Source organism: Pelobates fuscus, chromosome 10, assembly GCF_036172605.1.
Source record: "Pelobates fuscus isolate aPelFus1 chromosome 10, aPelFus1.pri, whole genome shotgun sequence".
Lineage (NCBI taxonomy): Eukaryota > Metazoa > Chordata > Amphibia > Anura > Pelobatidae > Pelobates > Pelobates fuscus.
Window position 1 is genome coordinate 106731791 of NC_086326.1, and position 25014 is coordinate 106756804.

General features: G+C 41.2%; 1 protein-coding gene across 2 annotated transcripts in view; it reads right to left on the reverse strand.

Annotated features, from left to right (window-relative positions):
- The window catches only part of OSBP (oxysterol binding protein), a 72887-nt gene that overhangs the window by 6090 nt on the left and 41783 nt on the right, over positions 1–25014 (reverse strand). Inside the window, exons 2-8 of one of the 2 annotated variants that reach the window (XM_063434775.1) lie at positions 20723–20931; positions 20227–20474; positions 18551–18743; positions 18335–18443; positions 17147–17198; positions 8229–8360; positions 462–707 (exon numbers count right to left, since the gene is read on the reverse strand). In XM_063434775.1, coding sequence (XP_063290845.1) covers positions 462–707; positions 8229–8360; positions 17147–17198; positions 18335–18443; positions 18551–18743; positions 20227–20474; positions 20723–20931 — 1189 coding nt within the window. Of the gene's footprint in view, positions 1–461; positions 708–8228; positions 8364–17146; positions 17199–18334; positions 18444–18550; positions 18744–20226; positions 20475–20722; positions 20932–25014 lie in introns of both variants that reach the window. The other variant, XM_063434774.1, reaches the window with a different exon arrangement.

Sequence of the window (25014 nt, forward strand, 5' to 3'; positions counted from 1 at the left end):
AATAGCAGTTGCCTACACATTGTATACAGAGTGAATTCTGATCACATAAATAAATCTACTGATTATGTTTGTACAACTGCAATGGAAATATTGACCAAGTTCTTAACTGACTCTGCCCAGTTTATAAAATAGTATGCGGTACCATTGTTCTGTTCTACAGCAAATGAATACAGAAATGCACAGAGATGGGGTAAATGGACAAAATGTACTAAAATATCTGAAAACCTGTTTGATCTCTACATTGACATGTAATTCTGTCAGTACATTGTATTCATGGATTGTGCATTTAAAACCAGTACAAGTATATGGGACCTGAAATCATAATTGTACTTCTTCACATAAACATCACACAGCCATGAAGGTTGTGTCACAATTCCCGAAGAGCATATTTTATTGACACAAAGAAAACTGCTCTGGCTCAAGTAATTTTATTCTATCCCTAAAGTGTCCCATTAACACACCTGCTCACAGAGAGAGCGATACCCACTGTCTTCCATTCGATCCAGTTCAAAGGTCTCTCCGAGCAAGGGGTTGAAGGGTTTGCTGGTGCGGAAGACAGTGGTGGAGTACGAAGAAACGGTGAAAGCTGCTACAAGACAAAGCTGTTCGAGAGCACTCTCGCTCTGAGCCCCCCGATCCAGCAGGGTGTGGTACTCCAGATCCTCTGTCAGACGCTGGAGCATGGAGAGCGGCTCGTTAAAGTTAACCTAGACAAGAAATGTAAAAAGGTTTAGGACTGCCCAGCAGAAATGTAATCTTTGTACATAGAGAATCTTTTCAGAACAGAGTAAAATTCATCAAAGTAAAAATGCCAAGGATTTTAGTATTATGTTTACTTAGCGGATATATTTATTATGTATTTGTGAAGAGTGAATATTAAAACACTTTATCCTGCAACTTAGTGTCTATCTTAGCTTCCTGATAATCATTATTATAAACTCTTTACTTGTCCCTGGCAGTCAGCATAGAAACAGCATACAGAGGAAAGTACAAGTAAAACTATGTTGCTATTTATCCTCAAGTTATTCTAGGCACCACAACTATTTCAGTGATTTGAAGTGATCATGATGCCTGGAGTCTGTATGTGCAGTGGTATCTGTGAAACGCTGCATATACAGAGTTTAACTTCTTTGATGCCAGAGGTGTAAGACCAGCTTTGGAGAAGCTGGATGTAATAAACTCTGCTTCAAAGGAGACCAAGCGCCAGGCAGGACGAAGTAAAAAGGCAAACTGTTGTAAAACGCTTTGCCCCATTACCGAACAATGGCACCCGAGTACACCTACAGCATTCTGTTATGGTTATGATGGTTGGAGTAACCCTTTAACACAGGTTATAGGTGATTTTCAATGGTTCATTTAGAGAAAAAAAACAAACAAAAAAAAATCATATATATATATATTTGTAGTCGGGGACAAAAGCCGTATACACGATAAGTTAGATATATGAGCAAGTCGGTTGTGGTGTGCCGAAACCGACGTATCGGGTAGGCCTGTAATAAAAGAGTGCAAAAAGTTATATAAGATACCTTATTACACATCTTTACGTTGCAAGATTCATAAAGGCTTGTCCTACTCAACGCTAGCTCTGGTTGTGGTATGTATCTAGTAATATACTATGGATTTCCAGCGTCCTAATGTTTATGGTGTGAGCAGGGACATTTGTCTGGAAGCAGCTGATGCTGCCCTGATTCTGGAGGAATGTCCCGAAAAGGCATTGGGGTTGAGTCCCCGCCTAGTTAAGAGGGTTCTGAGGTACATTATGAATTTAGCTGTAGTGAGTGGTTTGCCCTGCAGTTAAATAGGGGCATATTGAGATTTGGTCCAGTGAGTCTGACATTTTGACCGGCACCTTATTGTCCGTAGGATAGTCCTTATGTCCCTACGTATTACATATGGTAAGAGGATGTGAACTGTTTGGTACTAGGATGGGCCTTATTGTCCGTAGGATAGTCCTTATGTCCCTACGTATTACATTTGGTAAGAGGATGTGAACTGTTTGGTACTAAGATGGTACAAGATATGGTGTATTCCAGCCAGGTAAGTTTTGTAGTGTTAAGAGAGATTTTATAAATTGTGTGGGCAAAAAGGAGAGGAGTGTCGCAATGGCAACTAGTGAACTAATATTGGTATTATGGTAATCGGTGGTAAACTTGTTGTAAAGGTGAAATCTCTATTGTATGCTCGTAATGTATAATCAGAGAGGACAGCTCAATCCAGAAATCTGCCAAATGCCATGAGGCGAGTTAGTGCAGTATTAAGCCATGGAATCTGGGTATAGCCAGCTGCTTTATTGTCAGAGAGTCTCAACTGGCCAGACATCTCAAAACCAAAAGTCACCAAATTGGCTGTGAAATCAGTGTGTGCGGACGCATTGGTCCATGTAACTGGGAAATGAGACGGTCAGTTCATGAAAGTGGAACCCATAGTGAGGAAAAGTGCCATCGTCTTGTGAATACTAACCAGAGCGGAGTGAGGGCGTTCTATCGCGAGGAAGTTATCTAAGATAACGGGTGACTGCAGGACATTCGCTAATATTGAGTGTTAGTCAACATAGTGTGTTAGCAAATAAGACAAACAGCTTGGGGTTACTCTTTGCTCTAAAAGTTACACGTGTGGGAAATTCATGACAATCCCTCCATAAAATGCCATGAACATGCCCTTGGGATGGCTGAATAGGTAGAAGCTTGGAGGCATAGGAAATGTCTGTCTTGCCCACCCAAGCTCTGGTCAACCCCTTTTGCATAGTGCTGGGAGAATTCCTTAGAGGAAATCAATGAGTTGAGGCTAGGGGTGGGTAATTAATATGGTTGAATACCTTCTATAGCAGCGTGATTGTGTTGCGGGGTCTATTAATGCGGACAGAAGGTTCTGACACTCGTGAATACCAGATAGGAGTGTGACCAGACCTGTGTGGAACTGGTGTGTGGAAAGCTTGATGTAGAAGTCGACTGAGTGACGTAAAGGGTGTGCTTAGAGGTAAAACTAAAGGTTGTCGATGCAAACCTTCTCTATGGTGAGGAGAAGTAGAGCCACTTACATCACGAAAGTCTGAAGGCTAGGATGAATTCTGGGATAGTGAGTTTCTGATTGAGTCTGGGATTCTGGTGTATAGAACGATGTACAGATCATCGTAGTAGTAAGACTTGTACTCTAAGACATCGTGGGAGGCAATCAGTAAGTAGACTAAATTAACCTTTCCAGATGTCTTTGCGTATGGTCAGGGACACAAAGTACGAGGGAGTAAAAATGTAAACCGATGTGCTAGGGGCAGGATTTGAAAGGATAACATAACCATGAGAGGGATTTGGGAGTCCTGTGGCTGGGATGTGCGTCAGTGCCTGTGGAGATTCCAGTCTCTGTAGTCCATCGTTGATGTTATGTATGGAGGCAACAAGAGTGGATATCAACTGTTTGACTTCATGTGATTTGGCCTAGTTGGCAGGGGTCACTGAAAGGTGTGGCAAGAACGTTGGCCTCTCGGGGACTGTAAAAAGAGTCAATATAAGAGGCCATGCTGGGTGAGGCCCTAACTCGTAAGCTGGAGAGGTTGATGTGAGGCGTTAGCTATGTGTAGAAGATGGGTGTTGGCCTCACGGAATTGATAATGATGAGGCTGGTTACTGGCATAGCTGGGAACCAGGCCGCCAGTTGACATACCAGATCTGAGAATGGGACATGTGATGGGTAGTAGCGAGGTGGGTAAACATAACTTGCTTGGGGTAGAATGTGGTTTCCTTGCCAGAGGAATGAGATATTGGAGAACCTAAATGGAAATGATGGTGGGAGGCAAGTTGGAACTGGAATTGGGCTTGACTTACTGTGAACGAAATACACGTAATCAGGATGGTTGTTCTTGAGGCTGGTATATGAATAGGTAACCTGAGGATAGGTATATGAATAGGTAACCTGAGGACATAGTTGTTAGAATCCTGACCCTACGATGGTGGGTACAAGATTCATAGGACATAAATCAAATATCCCTATAAGTGAGTAGGGTGAGGATCCTAGGCCATTACCAGAGACCATGGGGAGTGTTTAACAAATACTGCGACAATAATGAGGGATAGGCAGAGTCATGAGTGACCGCTAATTGGTACTGTGACTTCTGTAGCTAAAATACATATAGGGGGATAGGGAATACGAGGGCAGTTTTGAGCTATCCCGGTAGAATATTTAATTATGGTCGTGCCAGCATGGGAAGGGGTGTGTATGTGTGGGGAATTAAGGATCCCCGGGCGTGGGCCTGTGTACGGCCTGGCGGAGGAATTGCGTGCCAGCGTTGGCTGATGTAACATAGAACAGTTAGGAGTGGATTTGCTGTAGGTTTGGTGATACTATGCCTGAATAGCAAGGGTCGGTTAGGATGATGAACTTGCTTGAGTAGAATATAGCAGCGATGAGTAAATAACCTTTTGCGTAATATGTGATTTTGACGTAGAGTCAGGGGGAACATATGATGGTATGGTAAAGCCTGGTACACTAGGGTTTGTCCCAGGGAACATGACTATGCATATACTGAACATAGGAGTGTGGTGTGTTACAAAAAAGGTTTAGCGAATAGGTGGTCGTCCGCCAAATAAGTAATATACCTATCATGGGAGCAAGTATACAGATTGGCCATAACACATGGTAACACATGTGATCTTGATGACTGCCTCAGAATAGTACCAAGTCCATGAGTGATAAAATAAGACATATGCGATACATGATGGTAATGCAATATACGTAGCAAATATTAAACGCTTACCAGAGCTGAATTAGTAATGGGAAACTGACCATAACCGTGCACAATCGTAAATAATAACAAGAAATATAGCAAAGATAACCGAACTACAGGGGGCGTGTAAGGATAACTAGTAGCAGGCTAAAAACTTTCAAAAAAGAACCTGGACATTTCATGTATCAGGGAACAGTGTAAAACTAACGAATTGGTACTATGATTGTGGTGGCCGCTAGATGGAAGCATGTAACTGAGATAGACTGGAGACTAGTTTGGTAGAAATTTGACGAAAAGAAACTAACGAATAGGAATGGAACAAAGAGCAGGCAGGAGTAGGTGAACTGACTTAAGTCCTGAACGGGAAAAAGTCCAGAATGGACGGTATGTAAGAACGTAAACATGTGAACAATTGTGTGTTCATGGATTTGGCCCGTACAGGCAGACTCACGGTTAGTGGATTTGACTGGTACAGGAAACAAACGACTTGACCCTGAAGCTTGCGGTGAGGTGAGAGGTCAGCTATGCGGCTGGAAAGTACCCAGACTTGCTGGACACTGAGGTTTGGTCCAGGAAAAGGCCTGGGAAGCCGGTAAGGGGTCTCATAGCACTGGCAGGAACAAACAGCCAGTTCTAAAGAGGAGGTGAGTAGTCTCTGACTGCGTGTGGCTGAAACAGCGTCATGGGAGTTGTTGGAGCAGGGAGAACTTGGTCAGATCGACGTGGGAGTCTCTGACTGCATGTGGCTGGAACAGCGTGATGGGAGTTGTTGGAGCAGGGAGAACTTGGACCAATCAGCGTGGGAGTCTCTGACCGCATGTGGCTGGAACAGCAGGATGGGAGTTGTTGGAGCAGGGAAAAACTTGATCTGATCGGCGTGGGACCCACAGTAGGCCCAGACCAGCTTGTTTGGAGTTTTAGGCAGTCTGTGTTGATGACCTTTGAACCGGAAGTAGAAATGAACCAGGCAGCATCAGCCCTGTGGTGTAGGGGGCCTGAGTTTAAATAGCCGGGTAACCCCTCCTACAACTTCAGGAGATATATATATATATATATATATATATATATATATCCTGAACAGCTCAGAAAAAAAGTTTACTATTCATTATACATGCATTATAAAACCTGTAATGGAATAACCCAGGGATCTTCACAAGTTGAGTACACAAGAAGATATCTTTTTTTTTTTTTTTTTTTATTCTTTATTTTTGCTCGTGCATAAAGTTGCAGTGGATCCTGCATCGCCACAACAGCGAATGCGAGGGTTGCAGTACATTTAATGATACATGTGGCGTAGTAGTGAAATCTGAAAAAGACATTACTTTGCATCATTTGAGGGGTTAACACGAATTTATATTTAAATGAGTGTATAAAATTATTCACGTTGTATGCAGCTTAGTGTCATGTAAGGTAAGGTAAGGTAGTGTTCTCAGGCTTTAAGAGCAAGCTGGTTTGGGCGTCAGCTTAAACAATAATAATAACAAAGCTAAAGCTATGGTGGGAGGTTATCCTCGCCGTCTATAGTGTGGGTGAGCGTGTGTAAGCCATACTTTACATAGGTTAACAGTGTCCACATTAGGTTTGTCAGAGTCCAGACCGGTGTTGGGCTTCAGTAGATGGACCGTTAAGTATATAATTAGCCGTCCTCAGCCAATGCCCTGTGCATGCCACCGTGGAAAATCTGGTTCCCGGTCGGCTATATCGATGCCTCTCTCCGGTATGCGGGAGTGTGGGTTGCCCTGCTCGTGGTGCAGACGCTGTGTGTAGCGGAACGGGTCCTCGTCCTTACGGCTCCGGGCTATTATGGGAGCTAGCGCCCTCTGTCCGTGGATCCGCCTTCGACGTGAGGTTGGATCGTGGGTCTTCCCCGCGGGTGGTTGGACTGCGGCCTGGAGGTTTCTCCAGTTGGGCTCCCAGCCCAGAAGATGGACAGGAGTCCGCTGCTACCTGGCAGGTGGGTTCCATCTCGGGCGGTGTAGGCAGGGATTCACGCTGGGCAATGCGGTCCCAGAAGGCTTGGCAAATAGCGTTGAAGTGAGCCTCAAAGGTCTCCTTCCAGCTCTGGTCTGTCTGGCTTGCAGGGATGCACTGGGATTGTGTCGCGGCGGCCATCTTGAGGTGCCGCGTGGCTCACCAGGTTTTCCCGGTCTGGCCTCTTGGCTCTAGTTTTGTAGCTTGTGGTCCAGTCGCCCTGTTTGGACCGGGATGACCCCCGCCGGTCCAGATGGGGGGGGGGTAGGAGTTGGGAGGTGAGAGCAGTCTGTAGGCCTGTTCTCTAGCGAGGAGAGCGGCCGCCTCTCCCCGTTTCGGTCCCAGGTAGGCCTCGGCAAGGTTTCAGGGTTCCCGGTTAGTGACAAACTTGATTCGGGTGTCAAAGTGTTCCCCCGGGTGTCCCCTCTTTGCTTGTTTTCCTCCAGATCGAAGACGTGCTCAATATTTTTTTTTTTACCTAAATGGCAGTTTTGGTCAGGAGCTTGGTTTCTGCACGTCTGTTCAGCCTGGAAGCTAGGCTCCGCCCCCACAAGAAGATATCTTGAGAATCCACATTGCAAATTTTTTCACAAAAAAAAAAAAAAACACATAAAAATTATGGGTAGAACAACCACAGTTTACATGGTTGTCAGAAATCTTAGGGCACCTGACCAAACCACTAGCCAAGGTCCCCAACATGCGCGCACTTACACAAGCACATACATATGCCTTCCTAGAAACATGGAGAGCAAAAAACAAGTCGCAAGAGTGCACAGAGGACGGACAGCAGCTAAAATAGCCTGCCCTTCGGTGGGTCCCCGCTCAGAACTCAAGCTGGTTTTAGCTCATCTTGTGCCATTGCAGAGAGAACATCTCTGAAGCATATCAGACTGGTCCCACCTGTACGGGCAGTCCAGATCCGAAATGCCAGCAAGTTCCCTCTGCACGAGAGATACAGCAACCCCAGACGATCGTTTCAACCTTGTTAGGCATCATCAGTGAGGCATAGCTGATATCTCTCTAGGCACCGTGAGCAAGGGGTCCACGTCTGGATTACCCTTTAAAATTGTGGAGAGCACAATTTCCTAGAAACATGCACATACAAAAAAAAACACAATTCCACACTGCCACACACATTGACAGACAAGCTAAAACACAGATACACGTTGCAACACATATATACACATAGTGCACAATTAAACCCAACAACATCCACACACACACTCACACTCACAAAATTATTGAAATACAATTTGATTTCAGACACCACCTGTTTCTAACTTTATTTTTTTCAGCAGTGGGACCGTGGCTTCCATGGGGTCTATTCCACACAAGGCTGTGTTTCCCTTCCTCACTGCTTCCTTCACATGCTGGTAAGAAATCACTTCTTCCCAGCACTGACACACGGGAGGAGAATGGGAACACATCACAGCCAGGTAAGTGGCTAATATAGAACTGTAACCCCTGATGGCAGTCCTGATTGTTAACATGGTATTATACAATGTGATATGATCGACAGAGCAGCCCTTCTCGTACTCACAGGCATGGGAATCTTGCTGAGTTCTTTCCCAATACAATTCTTCATGACACTCCACAGATTAAGGCTGTAGTTGGGTTTGTGTGGGATTCGAGTACGTCTTTCTCTTCTCAGATCTTCAGAAGGGGGACGCACCTGCTGGGAGAGGTTATAGATCACATTGAGAAGTATGATGTTTTAAAATTAAGGAAATATAACTGGACAAATACACTGCAGATAAAGAATGCAAAACTGTACAGGCAATGGATGGAGATAGAAAACAGAAGAAAAAGTAGAAAATAGCAAGCCGATTGTGTTGATGCAGAAGGCAATAGAGTGAAAGCCAACTGGCTGTGCAAAATTAGAAGAGCCAGATATCCATAGCACCTACAATTTTTCTGTCAACATCTTATGATGTGGGGGAGCTTTAGGTGAAACAGCAGGCAGACAAACACAGACAGAGCTGCCCACTGTCATACAAGGTGATGATATGACTTCCCTATGTGAACATGCAGCAGGCAAGTTACATTGTCAGTAGTAGGATAACAGCAGAATCTGATCCAGCATGGTTGCTCAGCCAGATGAAGTGAAACTTACTGAAAATAAGTCTACAAGCGCTAGGAGTATCAAAAATAAATCAAAATATAAAATAGCGGCTTACTCTGTAGGTGACCCACTATCTACTAGTAAAATAGAATTAAAATATAGAAGGTAAGCTGTGTTTAATATAGAATACACACAAAAAAGCAAAAATGAAAACTAAATTCTCAGTGGTAAAACAATAAAAAAAGTGTGTGTATAGTGAATGCAGTGTTATTGTGCAGTGTGTATATATAATGAATGCAGAGTGTGTGTGTTTGTGTAGTGTGTGTGTATATATAATGAATGCAGAGTGTGTGTGTGTGTGTTTGTGTAGTGTGTGTATATAATGAATGCAGAGTGTGTGTGTGTGTTTGTGTAGTGTGTGTATATAATGAATGCAGAGTGTGTGTTTGTGTAGTGTGTATATAATGCAGTGTGTGTGTTTCTGTAGGTAGGTATGTAATTTGGGGGGAGGGCATTTATTTTTATTTTTAAATATTGTGGTCCAGTGGCATGGAAAGTACAGTGGGGACCCGCAGCAAGTGCTTACTTAACTTCCCAGCAACTCCCTTCAGCTCCCCTGTCTAACTCTCGCAGCCTGTGCCACGCGGAGCGTTGCCATGGTAACCCATGGCAACGCTCTGACGGCCCCTGGACTCGCAAAATTTACACAGGAGAGCTGAAGGTAGCTGCTGGGAAGGCAAGTAAGCACTTGCTGCAGGCCCCCCCAGGACCGCCGGGCTTGTAATGGGCCCGGCAGTCCTGGTATGTATTATCGGCAATATCAGTATCTCTATTGGCTGACACTGATACTGCCGAAAATACCGAAAATCGGTCGATCCCTAGTGTTTAATACTCAGGTTTGCAAGGATTCCACTTGTTCCCATACAGCCTGTGTGTTCACTTATCCTGTTCATTTGTCTGGTTCAAGCCATATGTTCTTTTACTTTGTTACATTCGTATGTTGTTTTAATCATGCGTTCATTCGTTTCAATCTTAACCTACCTAGATGCTGACACTTAAGCTTTCGTTTAAAACCATTCGGTTGGGCAGTCTCTTAATTTCACAGTTCTTCTGTTTTTTGTAAACCATAAGGCTTGGTACAGGGTTCACTGTTCGTTTCAGCAGGTGCTGAATTTCACTCCATTGCAGGCTTTTCGATATGATGTTTCCTGCACTTATTAATGAATATGTGGTTTGCTTAAATAAACTTGCTTTTGGTGTTCCGCTCACTACCTTCATCTGTGTGTTTCAATGTTGTTCCCAGATCAGTACTTAACCGATGTTCTTACATTAACTGCACATTTTAAATTCACATATCCATTTGTAAGGATTTATAGTCTATTATAAAATTGGTCCAGTTCACGATTTAATAGCACTGGGTGGTCACATACGCCTGTTTAGAATAACGCTAGGTTAAACACTATTTAAGTGCACAAGCCTTTTCTAGATATATTTTTTTCCCATCTCTGTACTGACTTTGTTCTCCCATTACACCACGTGCCCATATCAATTTAGTAGCAAACTTACTGGAGAAACCAAGAACAGCGGTGTTCCTCCAGCAATTCTGTTCCAGGTATTTTATTCCTTACGTTTATATTTTTTGTTAAACACGTATATTAAGGCCTCACTCTGCCTTTACGTTTACACTTTGTGATTATTTTGGCATTTCATCGGACCCACGTTAGGTCCTCAATACGTTTACGTTCATTCAGTGACTTCTGTAGTACTATCTGCTTTCCAGCTTTTACAATTACTCCATTAGGCTGCTGGTAATTCATCATTTGTGTTTACTACACATTACTTTGGCGACCCATTAGTGGGATTACAGTACACCCAGGTATAATCCGTCCAGGTGTACTCATTAATTTCAGTACCAATTCAGATTATAGTACTGATCATCCTTCTGTTACAGTAATACTATGTTTCAAACGTCATGTGATGTTAAACTTACAATAGGTATGTTTCAAATACATGGGCTACCAATCAAACACGTCTACATCAATCACTACGAATGCGATTCAAGTGTAATCCATTAGCATGTCTACTAAAAGATATGGTAAGCTAGAGTTTCCCACTTGTTTCAAGTCAAATGTCGAGGCCTCACTCTGACTTTATTACGACCACCGAATACAAGTCAAACCCTTAACATTTACAAGGGGCTTGTCTCTGCACACCTGACCGTCGCAAGGTCCTCCATGCGCATTCAATCTCACGTTACGCAAATTAATATTACGTACGTTTTACTATGTTACTTTACGTTTGAAGATATCCATAGGGATATTGACTTTATGTCATGCTGTTTTTCCGTTTAGATTTTACACCTATAGGAATCTTATGGCAGGGCTCGACAAATCCCAGGCGCCAGGTCGTCATGGCTGCTAAGAATTTTTTCCTGGCGCCTTGGATTTGTCAGCTAGTCCCCTCCTCCTCCTGTCTCACTATCTCTGCGCACCGAGAAGAACTGTAACTACTTCCTCCCGGCGCTGAGACGGCACAGGAGAAGGACAAGCTGAGCCGCAGAGCTGCACGCCAGACCGACCCCCAATTCTACAGAGCCGTTTGCACGCCCGCTCATTCGGCAGAGCCGCCCGCACGCCGGTCCGCTCATTCCCCTCTGCTAGTTTACCGCTGGGAGAAAGTAGTAAACTATTAACAGGTAAACTATTATAATGTATTTATCATACAGACACATATCATCTATAAATTTAAACCACAATCAGACTCTCCTCTTCATGTTCCGCTCATTAAGAGCAAATTTTTTCCCTTCTGTTAGTCACTGTATTTCCCTTCTATTTTTCGGTTCACATAACAATCGGCAGTTTCTCTCTCTGATTCTATCCGTTTGTTCACGCACGTATGTTTACGCTCATTAACAAAGAGACAAGCCCAGCCTAGGGTAAGAGACCTGGCTTTTAGGGATAGGAGCTGGCCGTAGTCTAAAATAATCGAACATACGAGTCCGCGAGGCCAACACTCATAGTTAGTGCCTCGCATACTCTTCTGCAGGGTCATAGTCAGGGACTCACGTTACGGCCACACATATTGACTCTTTTACTGTCACCGAGAGGCCAACACCTCGCTATAACGCATCGTAGCTACAAGCCCACACGGCCCCAATCATAGGTAGAGCCTATCATAGTCATTTGGCAACTAGTACGGCCTCACCGGTCACTGGGTAGTTAATTTCTTCGCCAATCAGTACTAATTAGCGAGCCAGCTCAACTTAAGGGATATTATCAATTTACATCAAAGTTTTGCATGGTTAACTCATTAATTCCTTACAGGATGCTGCAAGAAATAGTTCCAGGTAACGTTCTATCTCTAACAGACACTCCAACCCAGTCATTCCAGGTCCCCCGTAGAATCCCCTGTCCCCGCCACTCCCAAGGCCCTGCTTAAATTTGGCGGTTGAGCTTAAAGGCATGGAGGCACCATCTTCCCGGCCACGGCTGGAAAGGCTGCATATACCACGAACAAGCTGGTCATGCCCTAGAGCGGCTCACGCCAGTAATTCAGTTAACTCACTATAGTAATCAGCCTATTTCAGTCATTCATAGCATCACAGTGATACCTCTTTCCACAGAGAGTATTAGGTCCTCTCTTATACGACTTATAAGTTATTCGACTTATATGGAATTCTAATTAGTCCCATATATGGCTAGGTGTCACAGTCGACTGGATTAAAGTTACGTCAGGCTCAAACTTGGGTATATACATACACTCGGTTAAACAAAATTTTTACTGTATATACGTTTACCGTACACATTTAACACCATCTCTACATAGGAGTTTTTCTGCAAATTAAGGTTTTGCTCTAGATTTAGTTGTTCGTTACGTAAGGGTTGTTGGTATTGGTTTACTTCCAATAACTTTTTAGCATGTTGACAATACTGCCCAAATTATCTGAACACGTTTTACTTTCCACATAAACACTTTCACCATATGTTCTCATTGACATCGTTTTAATTACCTAAAATTTTGTGTCCTCTCCAATACCACTACTCACTTATCCGTCTCCGTGCTATCCCAAATTTATATTAGGCCAACACGAGCCTACGCATTGGGCAATTACCTGCCAACAAATACGGTCTTGTTACAGGTTTACAATTCACATACAATCTAGAGTTTAATCTTTATTAGAATTTTATTTACTACATAATTTATGTAGGGTTTAAGCTCATGTTCTTTGCTGTTAAATGTATGTATGTCACCTGGTTAATTCTAGTCACTTATGCTAACCTTTTTCAACAGTATTACCCCAGTCGACTACTTTATTTATCTCTAAATTGTTTGCAACAATTTGTTGGTTGTCACTCATATGTTTAGAACAATTTTACCTTAGGCCCCGTTTGGTAGGTAGGTCTCTCACTCCTACCCACAAATCGATCTCATCCTAGACCCCATGTATACAAAACCCATTTACACCTCCTGTCACTTTCTCTCCTCCTGCTTCTAGCAGCTGGTGATGTCTCTCCCAATCCAGGGCCCTTCACCTTCTCTACACACTAAGAAAACCAGAAACCCCACAAACCTCATCCCAATACCCTGCCCTTTACCCTCACTTACCAACTTTCAGTGTGCACTCTGGAACGCCCGCTCTGTCTGCATTAATTTAAAATCAACAGCCATACACAACTTTTTCAACCCAAACTCACTCACGCTATTTGCACTTACAGAGACCTGGCTGTCCCCCTCTGATAGCGCTACTCCTGGCTCTTTATGTTTTGGTGGGCTACAATTCGCTCACACTCCCAGACACAAAAAGAAGGTGGTGTAAGCATCCTTTTTTCTCTCCTCAATGTACCTTTCAACCAATCATAACTCCCCCTGCCCTATCCTTTTCTTCTTTTGAAGTTCACACTGTACGCCGATTTAAACCCACTACTTTAAGAATTGCTAACACCTGTTGCACCTGTTCTAAAGAAAGATATCATGGAACTAGAAAAAAATGCAGAGACAAGCTACAAAATTGATAAAAGGAATGGAGCATTTTAGTTACGAAGAAAGGTTACAAAATGTAAAGTGACACTAAAGTCACCCAGACCATTTCAGCTCAATGAAGTGGTCTGGGTACAATGTCCCTCAGGTTTTAACTGCTATGTTTACATTTGGGGTTAAACCAGCCTCTAGTGGCTGTCTTCCGGACAGCCACTAGAGGCGCATCTGCCACGCTGGAGGCATATTATGCCTCAATGGCGCAGAGCATCCATAGGAAAGGCACTTGCCGCGCATGCGCATTCGGCTCCGCTGACGTCGGCAGAGGGAGCTGACGTCTGCAGGGGAGGAGAGATCACCCGGCGCTGAAATAAGGTAAGCAGCTGAAGGGGTTTTAACCCTTTCAGGGCCACGGGAGGGGGACCCTGAGGGTGGGGGAACTCTCAGGGCACTATAGTGTCATGAAAACCGCTATGTTTTCCTGACACTATAGTGATCCATTTAAATCTCTTTAGTTTGAAAAATTGCCGCCTGAGAGGGGATATGATAACATTATACAAATCTATTCGGACCAGTACAAACCTTTATCTGGAAATCTGTTCATAAACAGGACTATACATAGGACACAAGGTCACACATTTAGGCTGGAAGAAAGGAGATTTCATCTAAAGCAAAGAAAAGTTTTTTTTTTTACAGTAAGAGCAAAAAAGATATGGAATTATTTGCCTGAAGAGGTGGTTTTGTCATACAGATCCATACAGGTCCATACAGATATTTAAACTGCAATTGGATACATACTTGCAAAAACATAACATACAGGGTTATAATTTCTAATTAGTGGGGTAATAGCCGCTTGATCCAAGGAGACATCTGACTGCTATTTTGGGGTCAAGAAGGAATTTGTTCCTAGTTTGTTCCAAAATTGGAAGCGCTTCAGACTAGTTGTTTTGCCTTCTTTTGGATCAACAGCAAAAACATATGTGAGGAAGGCTGAACTTGATAGACGCAAGTCTCTTTTCAGCTATGTAACTTGTGTTGCTACTCCTGTGTTTGCCTCCTTCCAAGTCAACTGTGCTACCATCAGCTCCACCACGCAAGCTCGCTGCCTAGGTGTTCTCTTTGACTCTGACCTCTTCTTCACGCCTCATGTTCAGTCTATCGCCAAATCCTGCCACTTCCATCTCAAAAACATTCCGACCCTACTTAACGCCAGATGCGACTAAGGTGCTGGTCCATTCCACTGTTCTTTCTCGCCTTGAATATGGTAATCCGCTTCTCAGTGGTCTTACATACTCCCAACTTGCGCCATTACAGTCCATAATGAATGCTGTAGCGAGGCTCATCTTCCTGTCCGCCCGCACCTCCCACGCCTCACCCTTCTGTCAGTCCCTACATTGCCTTCCTGTAAGATATATGGCTCATTTTAAAATTCTGGACTTCCCTCCTCCGTTAGAGGCTCACGCAGTCTCCACTCCTTCAAAAAATCATTAAAAATCCACTTCTTCATAAAAGCGTATCAATTAAACTTAATAGCTCCCGACTGATTCCTCTCTTGCAACTGTCATTAGTCTAATACTATCCTTACCTTTTGTGTCACTTTACCCCACTCCTTCTAGCTCATTGAGAAGGGCCCTCATCCCCTCTGTTCCTGGGTGTCCAACTTGTCTGGTTACAACTACATGTTTGTTCGTCCACCCACTGTAAAGACCTGTGGAATTTGTTGGCGCTATATAAATATTAACATAACATAAGTATGGCGCACGTGTTCGTCAGACTCCAGTTTCTCAATGTACAATGTACTCCTCTTGCTTTTATAAGGTATTTCAATTTGGACCTTTAGTGGTCACCTATAATTCACTGTCACCAAGTCTCGCCATTCTATACTACCTACGTTACAGGTAAGTAGTCCTTCATTGCAGCTACGCTTATTTTGACAGGTTAGGTTCAATCGATCCCTTATCACTCAGCCTTACCACTCCTATCGGGTACGCAATAACCCCTATTCTCGGGACGTCAAGTGTCTTGGCCCTTTATACTTGACCCACACATGGTGCACCCTATGTATACATTCTACTATTTCAATGAAGTTATATTTTCATGATCATTTACGTTCTTTCTCTACATTTTCTGTCTAAGGGGAGTCGACTTCTCTCAAGTTGGTTGTTACGTTTGTATAGAAGTACCTCACTTGTTCTCACTAATCTTTACTGGCTACTGTAACCTTGTACGTTGCTCCTCTGTTTATAGATCTCAGATTTACATTTATTACTAATAGGTCACAGTCAGGCTTTTCCCTTACAGTCAAATACGCGCACTTTTCTATTACTAAGGGTAAGTGGAGTTACGGCCTTCCTTCCACTTTCTCTATTATCTACGCACGCTTCATAGTAATCCGTTTGTCCTATCTCTGTAGGGTGTACTTTCCAGGTCTCTCTCTTAGAGACCATCTTGGTTACCAAGATAGGTACGTTAACCATTACACTCAAATACGATGGGTTTCAAACCCCGGTACTGGGATAAAGGTTCAGGCGCCGGTCAGGGGGTGATAACCTCATAGCAGTCATGCTATCCCGATCTCAATTTCAACAATGTTCTACTTGCACCCACCATAAACATACATTCGACAAAACCCTGGCATTTACAGAAGCTGGTTATGGATTTATGTTACTCGCATAGTCACTATTCCATCACATTTGCTCTATGTATGCCAAACAACTTACGTCAGGAAATTACAGTTTTTAGTAGGTTAAGTTTGAGTGTCCCATCACAGGTAATCACTACATCAAGACCATGATGACCTGTTGGCCTTTCTACCATTTACAAATAACACATAACAGTATTAATACAAAAATTTTACTTGTTAGATTTTGTACTTGAGGTTTCTCCTCCCCCCCCCCCTCACTGTTTTACCGCTGAGCATTTAGTTGCTTTTATTATCCTTGCATTTTTGTGAAGAAATGAAACTTGCTAAAAACAAAACAACAAAAAAAAACATTTCATAAAATGTAATAAACATAGCAAATGAAAAGTGTCATTTAAATGCAGGGATATATAGATAATAGCAGGTATAAGAGGTAGACAGAGAGACTGTGGTAACATTGAGATCACAAGATACTCTTCTAAATTCACATTGCATGAATGCTGACAAGCTACAAGCGGAAATAGGAGGATGACCCAACCCAGACAAAGAATAGGCTCCAATAAGGAGCTTCTCATGGTGCTCTGCATGTTTTTACTTCTTTTCCTGCAAACCTCTAGTCAGCGTGACCCAATTCCATACATATTATCCACAATCAAACTAACAAACACACATACACACTATACTCTCTAGCCCTGTCACAATCACTCCATGAGATACATGTAGCATACATGTGTGCTCTGCCTTAGAGGTTGCATCTTTAATTCAGAATTCAAATGCTTACGTGTTCCTCCATTATATCATAGCTCGCTGTGCTTATGTTACTTCCAGAACGCCTGCAAAAGGCAAGATTTTTTTTATTTTGAGACAATTCATAAATGTTTGTTTTTGCAGCTGTTTTTCTATTTTACATGTTTAAAAGCATTTATGGGTTTTCCCACCAAGAACAAAATTTTTAATAATAATAAAAAAAAAAAATATATATATATATATATATATATATATATATATATATATATATTTTTACAAACAGAGAAATAAAGGCTATTTAACATATAGTAAACTAACGCTAGATTAACAAATGTGGTTGTATTTATACTGATAAAGCAGAACGGTCACCACAGTAATGAAGTAAGGGTCATGTTGCCCAATATGTTGCTCTCATCAAGTTCTTCACCCAGATGTCTAACAATGATGCACATTTTAAAAAAATTATGGATTTAAATAAATAAAAAAAAACGTAGCAGTGGTAAATAAGCCATCTTCACAGCCACTTTTACAAATGCTTGCTACATTTCCTCACAATCGAATATATATATATTGATATATATTTCAGTGAATACACACTAGTCTTGTTTGTTGTAAAGCTACTTACACATCCCTTTCTTTGGTGATGAGGATAAACGTGAGCCCAAAACATCTCTACTGAATCTAAAAAAGCATTTCTGCAGAATTAGGCTTTTTTCATTACTTCAAATGTTGAACCAGCTTGAACACCCGTTTTAACATTACAGTCTTAATGGCCTTTGACACCCTCCCATTTCTGTCAGGTATATATTTCGGGAGGGAGGAGACATAGGTGCATTGCCCAAGTCCAATGAGACTAGCTCGCATGTGTAGTAGTCCTAGTTTTTGTGTTAACTTTGTATGTTGTAGCCCAGTCCTTTCAAGGAGTCTTCATATGTACACATAGCACCTGGAAATTTCTAAACACCTTTGAAAAGGTCCTACTTATGGTTTCAAACTCATCTGAATTTTGCCTAGTTTTAAGGTGTCAGAATATATTAATTCAATTGATTTTAACAGAGTGTATTGTATGCAGTCCCCTTTGCAAAATTATTCATTTTTGATACACGAGTATTATGGAAATATAAGTATGACAATTGTTTTAACTTAAAGAGATTGACTAAACACATTTATTTTCTTAATTTATTATTAGCATAATCTCTACCAAAATATGTTCCATTCTCACCTGTGCCCAAGACCATCTTGTGAAGAACTACTGATAATTTCTGGGGCATCAAAAAATTCATTCTCGTCGTCCTCATCACTGAGGTCCCCTTTCCCCGCCCCGCAGGGGTCTGAAAAAGCACAACGGAAACATTTTGAATGTGTCAAAAATCGTGTAAACGCATGTGAAACAAATTTTAGTCAGAGGAGATACTTGAGACAAACTCTGGAATCTCACCTTTGGAGGCCCCAGTATGGGTCTCTGCTGGCAGCACAGTGGCTCCACGGAATGCCCGCTCCAGGTGGTTGTGCTGCTTTGCCAGTTGTTCAAGCGTCTCTTCCAAACGAAGCCTCTGGTCTCTTTCATACTGCAAAGCTCTCTGCCAGCGTTTACTGTGACTCTCCGCAAGAGACATAAAGTCTCGACAGGCCTTAGAAAAAGGAATGTATCGTTAAAAAAAAAAAAAAAAAAAAAGAATGAAGGTAAACAAAGCATGAAAATTTATTTCAACAATTAGCCATGGTGCATCATGGAGTTTGGAATTAAAGCTGGATATTTGGCTTAGAGGTATAGAGATGTGTATCACAGGGTGTAAAATGATTAGGAAATCCACTGTAATAAAGTGTAAAAGATGGGATTTTAGGCATATAAGAGAGGGGTAAGGTCTTACGAACTGGACAGTAATAGCCAATCTTGCTACTGCAGATGTTAGTAAATTATACACTGCATTAGGATTCACTACGCATATGTAAATACCTTTGTAATCATCTTTGAATTTTTGGAAAAATATCCAATCTGAGAATCAGCTATGGAAAATTAAAAATTTAGCATTACTGCTTTTTCAGCATAATTTGTTGCTTTGTGTGCAGACCTCCAAGATGGGTTCATTTAAGAACGCCGCCATATTTGCAATGCATATAGCATCTGTAACATGTTTAGGCCAAAGTCCACTCTGTCATGACCTCAATGGCTGCTCAATGGAACTCCCATGTCATCTAATGCTAATTTAACAGAGAGTATGGAAGATCTTGGAGGCCAGCCTCCTTCCTGGACATTATGGGCCCTATGCTATGACTATATAAACTGGTGTCCAATAAAATCTACATTGTTTTTCCCTTCACTAAGTTTTGTCTGGTGTTTGGAGAAAAATTAAAATGAGCTACCCAGCACTTCATGTGACTGCCTGATTGTTATGCGAGAAGAAAGGAGCTAACAGAAGAGCTCCTGGGGGTTGCTTAAAAGAGCCATTGAAGACAGGTATGATTAAGTAAGCAGGTATGATCCTCAAGCCTACAACCAGTCTCCCTGCTTCTTTTACATCATCCTTATTCTGTGTTTAAAAATGTTTTGTTGTCTTTGTTCTCCTCATTATAAAACTATAAAAGTAATCATATGTTCTCTGTAAATGTATCTCCATTATAAAGAATTTCAGAGGAGGTGTAAAACACCATCTTCTGTACTGTTTTTTTCAAAATAAAATATTTACATTTTAAAAAAAGTCCTGATTTCGTTGTATTACATCTCTCTTAAATAAAGAATTAAAAAATTTTTTTTTTTAAATCTATATTTCAAAATTGGAGTTTACTTGTGACTGTGATATTATGCACGGTGAAAGAAGAAAGGCTGGCAAGTCTACAAGCGTTTAGAACCTATTCATATTACCATTAAAAAAAATATATGTATAAATATTAAAATGATATAGTTATATATATATATATATATATATATATATATATATATATATATATATATATATATATATATATATACACACATTTCCGTTTAGCTTTCTATTTCTTTTCAGTAGAACACCTCAGTGTTTTACCTTCTTTAGTGCCCTCCTCTCTTGTGTTTCAAGTGTTGGGCATTAATCCTGAATAAATACTGTTTCTCCCCTCCCTTTCCCTTCTCACATTTATCATGGCATTGGAGGTGATCCTGAAGAGTGTGGCTCGCTCGTTGACTTGTTTGATTTTGTCAGAGCTGTCCTGGGGTAAGCGCAGGCTTTCCAGTTCACTCAGTGATCGTTGTAGGGCTGTTCCATGCTTCGCAATTAGGTCATTGCACGTACCCAAATCTTCCACTTTACCCGAGAGAGCACGGAGTGTGCTGTGTACCTCAGCCTTGTCTGTCTGAGCAGAGTCCTCATCTCCTGACTCATCTGGGTGAAAGAGCAGATTAAAAAAGGGGGGGGGGGGAAATTACATTAAAAGATTAAATAAAAATTATTGGGGATGGACAATTCAGAAATGTTCTATACGGGGTCTATTTAAGAGGGGAAAAAATACAAATTACAGTATGGTGTTTATATGTGACATTAACTACTGTTCACTTCAATATACTGGCAAAATCAGCTCCACTGAACTGATATTTCCCTCAATTAATAGTTTCCCTCTTCATCAAGCTTACCGGACTCTGCCTGCATCTTGACTGCACGGGCCTTAGCAAGCTCCAGGGCAGTGATCCATCTCTGGCGTTCCACTTCAGAGCTGGCCTTCAAGTGATATGTTTGGGCCCCACCATTGGAAATCACAAAGTTACATGAATCTTCTACAGAGATGTTGGCTGTGGCGAGATTTATAGTGCCACGGCAAGTGTGGCGCATCTCTGCCTTGGATCTGAATAATAAATAAATAAATACAAATATACGTTAATCTCAACTCTTATATTTAAGCAATCACAAGTCATGGCAAACTGGATCCACAACAAAAATGACAATAAGCCTCAATAACTCCTACAGGACAGATAACACACTACTGGGATTTTACAGCCTGTTCACAAAATACTTAATACAAAAACAAAATTGAAGAACAAGCGCTCACTATCTCATAAAAGCAAGTATAGATGATGTGATAGAACAAACAAGTAAAACTAATAGAGAACTATTATTAACAAAAATAAGCCATAAAAATAATAAATTTACTCTCCCATTTATATTTGGCTACAATAATAAAAACAAATTAACCCCTTCAGGACGGAGTCAATAGTGCACGTTCTGATCAAAACAAAACGTAAACAAAAACTGGTATTTGCGCTATATGTCTGTTCAACCGTAATTCACCGCTGTCACATTAAGTGCACCCACACTTATTATATATCATTTTGTTCTGGAGAAACAGGGCTTTAATTTATCAATAACTATTCATATATGGAACATAATTTATTATAAATAAAATTTTAAAAAAAATGTGAGAAAATAAGATTTTTTATTTTAAATTTGTATTGCAATTGGGGGACGAGATTCCTATGCTGTGTTTTTAGCAATAAAAGTTTTTTCACTTACCTGCTTTTCCTGTCTGACATCAATTCTACAAGACGGAATTTATGCATTGAAAAACCTGCTTGCAGCACTACAGTCTCCAATATTACTTTACAAGGCGCTGATAGTCTGAGCCACTTTTGAACGGCTCAGCACCACGTGAGTGGGCATTTTTATACTTATTATTTGTTATGTGTAAACAGGCTATACTATGTCCTTTATGTTATTTTTTTAGGACAAGCCCAACAGACAGTAATATATGGTAATATTGCCTCTCATCTATTGTCATTTGATTTTATCTAGTATTTAGTTTGCCCTCACCATTACTTTCACGATATTTGTATTATATTTATTTTGGTGTGATTTGGAGTGATTCACATCTGTGGTGATTTGAGCATTCACTCCAGATTCCTTTACCTTTTCTGTGTTTTCTATATATATAAAGTTTAAGTTTATAAATCACATAAATATTAGCTAAAAATAAACTCAAATACAAATCTGTTGGACAAGATTTGGGCACAAGAACCCTTTGTGTTAAATGAAATAGTACACTATGAGCCCTCACAATAGACAGTATACATCTGTAAGGTTTTTCATTAAAATATTCTTCTAGAACAGGGGTTATCAAACTATGACACTCAAGGTGGCTTTGCACGGCACTCAAGGCTGTCAGAGCCAAACAGTTGGACTTCAGATCTGCTAGTGAAACTGAGCGGTGATTGTGGGTGGTGAGGTACAATTCTCAATTTACACATTGCAGAACTTAGAGGAAGTAATCTCAGATCTTACATACTTAAACCCAGCCCCTTATTTGCAAATATACCTTTGGTGCCTACTTATTTTATAACCCTCCAATTACATTTTCAGATTTTAGTTTATAGCAGCTGTAAATATAAGGAATCAACCAATATTGATTTTTTAGATACCGATAATCTGTGAACTTTCAGGCCGATAACTAACTGATACCGATTTTCTGTACATTTACTGTTTAAAAAAAATATAAATTATTTCCACACAAATCTACCGTTAACTGAACTTGTTTTTTATTTATTTATTTTTTTGCAAAAAATTTTTTTATTAAGTTAAATGCACAAAATATACATGCCAGTCAGAATTTTTTGTTTTCAAGAATATATGTGTGTGTGCAGTGGATGCAGTGTGTTTGTGTAGTATGTGTATAGTGAATGCAGAGAGTGGTTTGTATAGTGTGTGTATATAATGAATGCAGTGTGTGTGTTTGTGTAGTGTGTGATAGTGAATGCAGTGTGTGTTTGTGTACGGTGTATAGTGAATGGAGTGTATTTGTGTAGTGTTTTTTGCTGTGAAAATTTGTGTAGTGTGTATATAATGAATGCAGAGTGTGTGTGTTTGTGTAGTGTGTTTTTTGCTGTGAATATTTGTGTAGTGTGTGTATATAATGAATGCAGAGTGTGTGTATTTGTGTAGTGTGTGCTTGTGTAGGTATGTTAAGTGTGTAAAATTGGGGGAAGTAGGGGGGAGGGCATTTTTTTTTAACTTTTTTAAAAAAAATATTTTTTAAAAAGTTATGTTTTAGTCCCCCCGTCCCTGCTTCTTACCTGGCCAGGGAGGGGTGATATGGCATTCCCTGGTGGTCTGGTGGCATGGGCTCAGCAGGGGGGCACAGCACACTCTTACCTTCTCGAGGCCTGTGTGACGCGCAGAGCATGGCCATGGTAACTCATTCTACAAAATTAGGGACACTATAGTATTAGGAATAAAGGTTTGTATTCTTTTTTTTAAGGCAAAAATAGTCCAGCTGTGACCATAGTTGAGTTATAATCTTTTTAGGAGAAATTTTCTAAAACACTTGCTGTTGCCACAAAGTTTGTAATTCCATTTTCAACTCAAAATTCTCTAGTATAAAGTGTGGATTGTAGGGAACTCAAATGTCTCGTTTCCACTGAGCGGATCGGTTTGGGTCGGTACAGTTTGGAAGGTTTTGAATGGTCCAGCCCATTCTGGTGAGCGTTTCCACTTCAAGCCAGACCTTCAGGGACCATGCGGGGTTTAGAAAAAATGCTCTTCCTGTCCACCAATCAATGGATTGTATAGTAGCTTCCCCCTAACCGAACCGTTCAATTTCCTATGGCCTTACATCTGAAGCAGGACCCTGAATGGATCGGTACGGTTCGCTTATATGGACCACTTTCATAATGGAAACACCCAAAATAGCGAACCGTACCGAACCGAGGCATTACGCAAGATGCTGCCAAGGAGCTTGTTAATGCTCTACTAATCTCTCACGATTATTGTAATTCTCTCCTAATTGGTCTCCTCAGAAGCAGTCTTGCCCCCCTACAATCTGTGGTGAATGCTGCTGCCAGGCTGATCTTTCTCTCCTCGCACACCTCACCCCTATGTCAATCCTTACACTGGCATCCTGTTCCCTACAGATGTCAATTTAAAATACTAACCCTCAACTATAAAGCTCCAACCAACTCTAGCACCTCTTACATTTCTGCACTGATTCATAGGCATGCCCCCTATCGGTCTCTCCACTCTATTAGTGACCTTCTCCTGTCTGCTGCTCACAATCTTACTGCAAATTCACACCTGCAAGACTTCTCACGGGCAGCTACTTTCCTTTGGAACAGCCTGCCTACCCCTGTCAGACTTTCCCTTAGTCTTTAATCTTTTAATTAGTCCCTCAAAACCCATCTTTTCAGGAATGCTTATGGCCTCCAAGAGTAACTCCTATCTCTCAAACCTTCCTCTCGCTCTCTCCTATAGGGTCACATTCCACTCTCACCTCCAGTTCTGCCACTTTCCCACCATGTCTATTTGCTGTCGCTCTCAATCCCCTTCCTATTGTGCTTTTTTTTGTAAATCTTTCTTTTATTATGGCATATGCGTTATGGGGTACAAAAGAGAAAGAGGAGGCATTGTGGGGTAACATGAGTTAATAATATCAAGATGGTGTGCAATGCACCTCAAAGAAAGATTGCCATGGGTTTTTTTTTTCTTTTTATGTGAAGCAGTCATGTAAACAGAGTGATACAAGCTTGGTTGAGAAACAAAAGTAATAAAGATAGGCTTCATAGACAGGTCTGGTGTTCATGGCTAAACAAGATATAACAAAATGGTCTAAAGTGTGATAATGCTTATGCCTATACTTTAAATTGAAGCGTATATTAAACACGTTATGTTAAGGAGCAATCTAAAATAACGATTCCGTGAGTCACATTAACTAGGCTAAACATCGCTAACGGTGCGTTTGCTTAAGTTCGTGTTAGAAGTAGGTTACATGCTAAGCGGGGTTCAACCGCGAATATTTGTGACAATTCTGTCTAGGTACACGCTGGGTAACATATAGCAGGCCCCTTGTGAAAGTTAAATTAACTGTACAGGCTAGGTACACGTTATGACTACAGCTTTCATAATAAATCGCTTAAGTGAGTAGTAACAGTCGCTGTAGGTTACT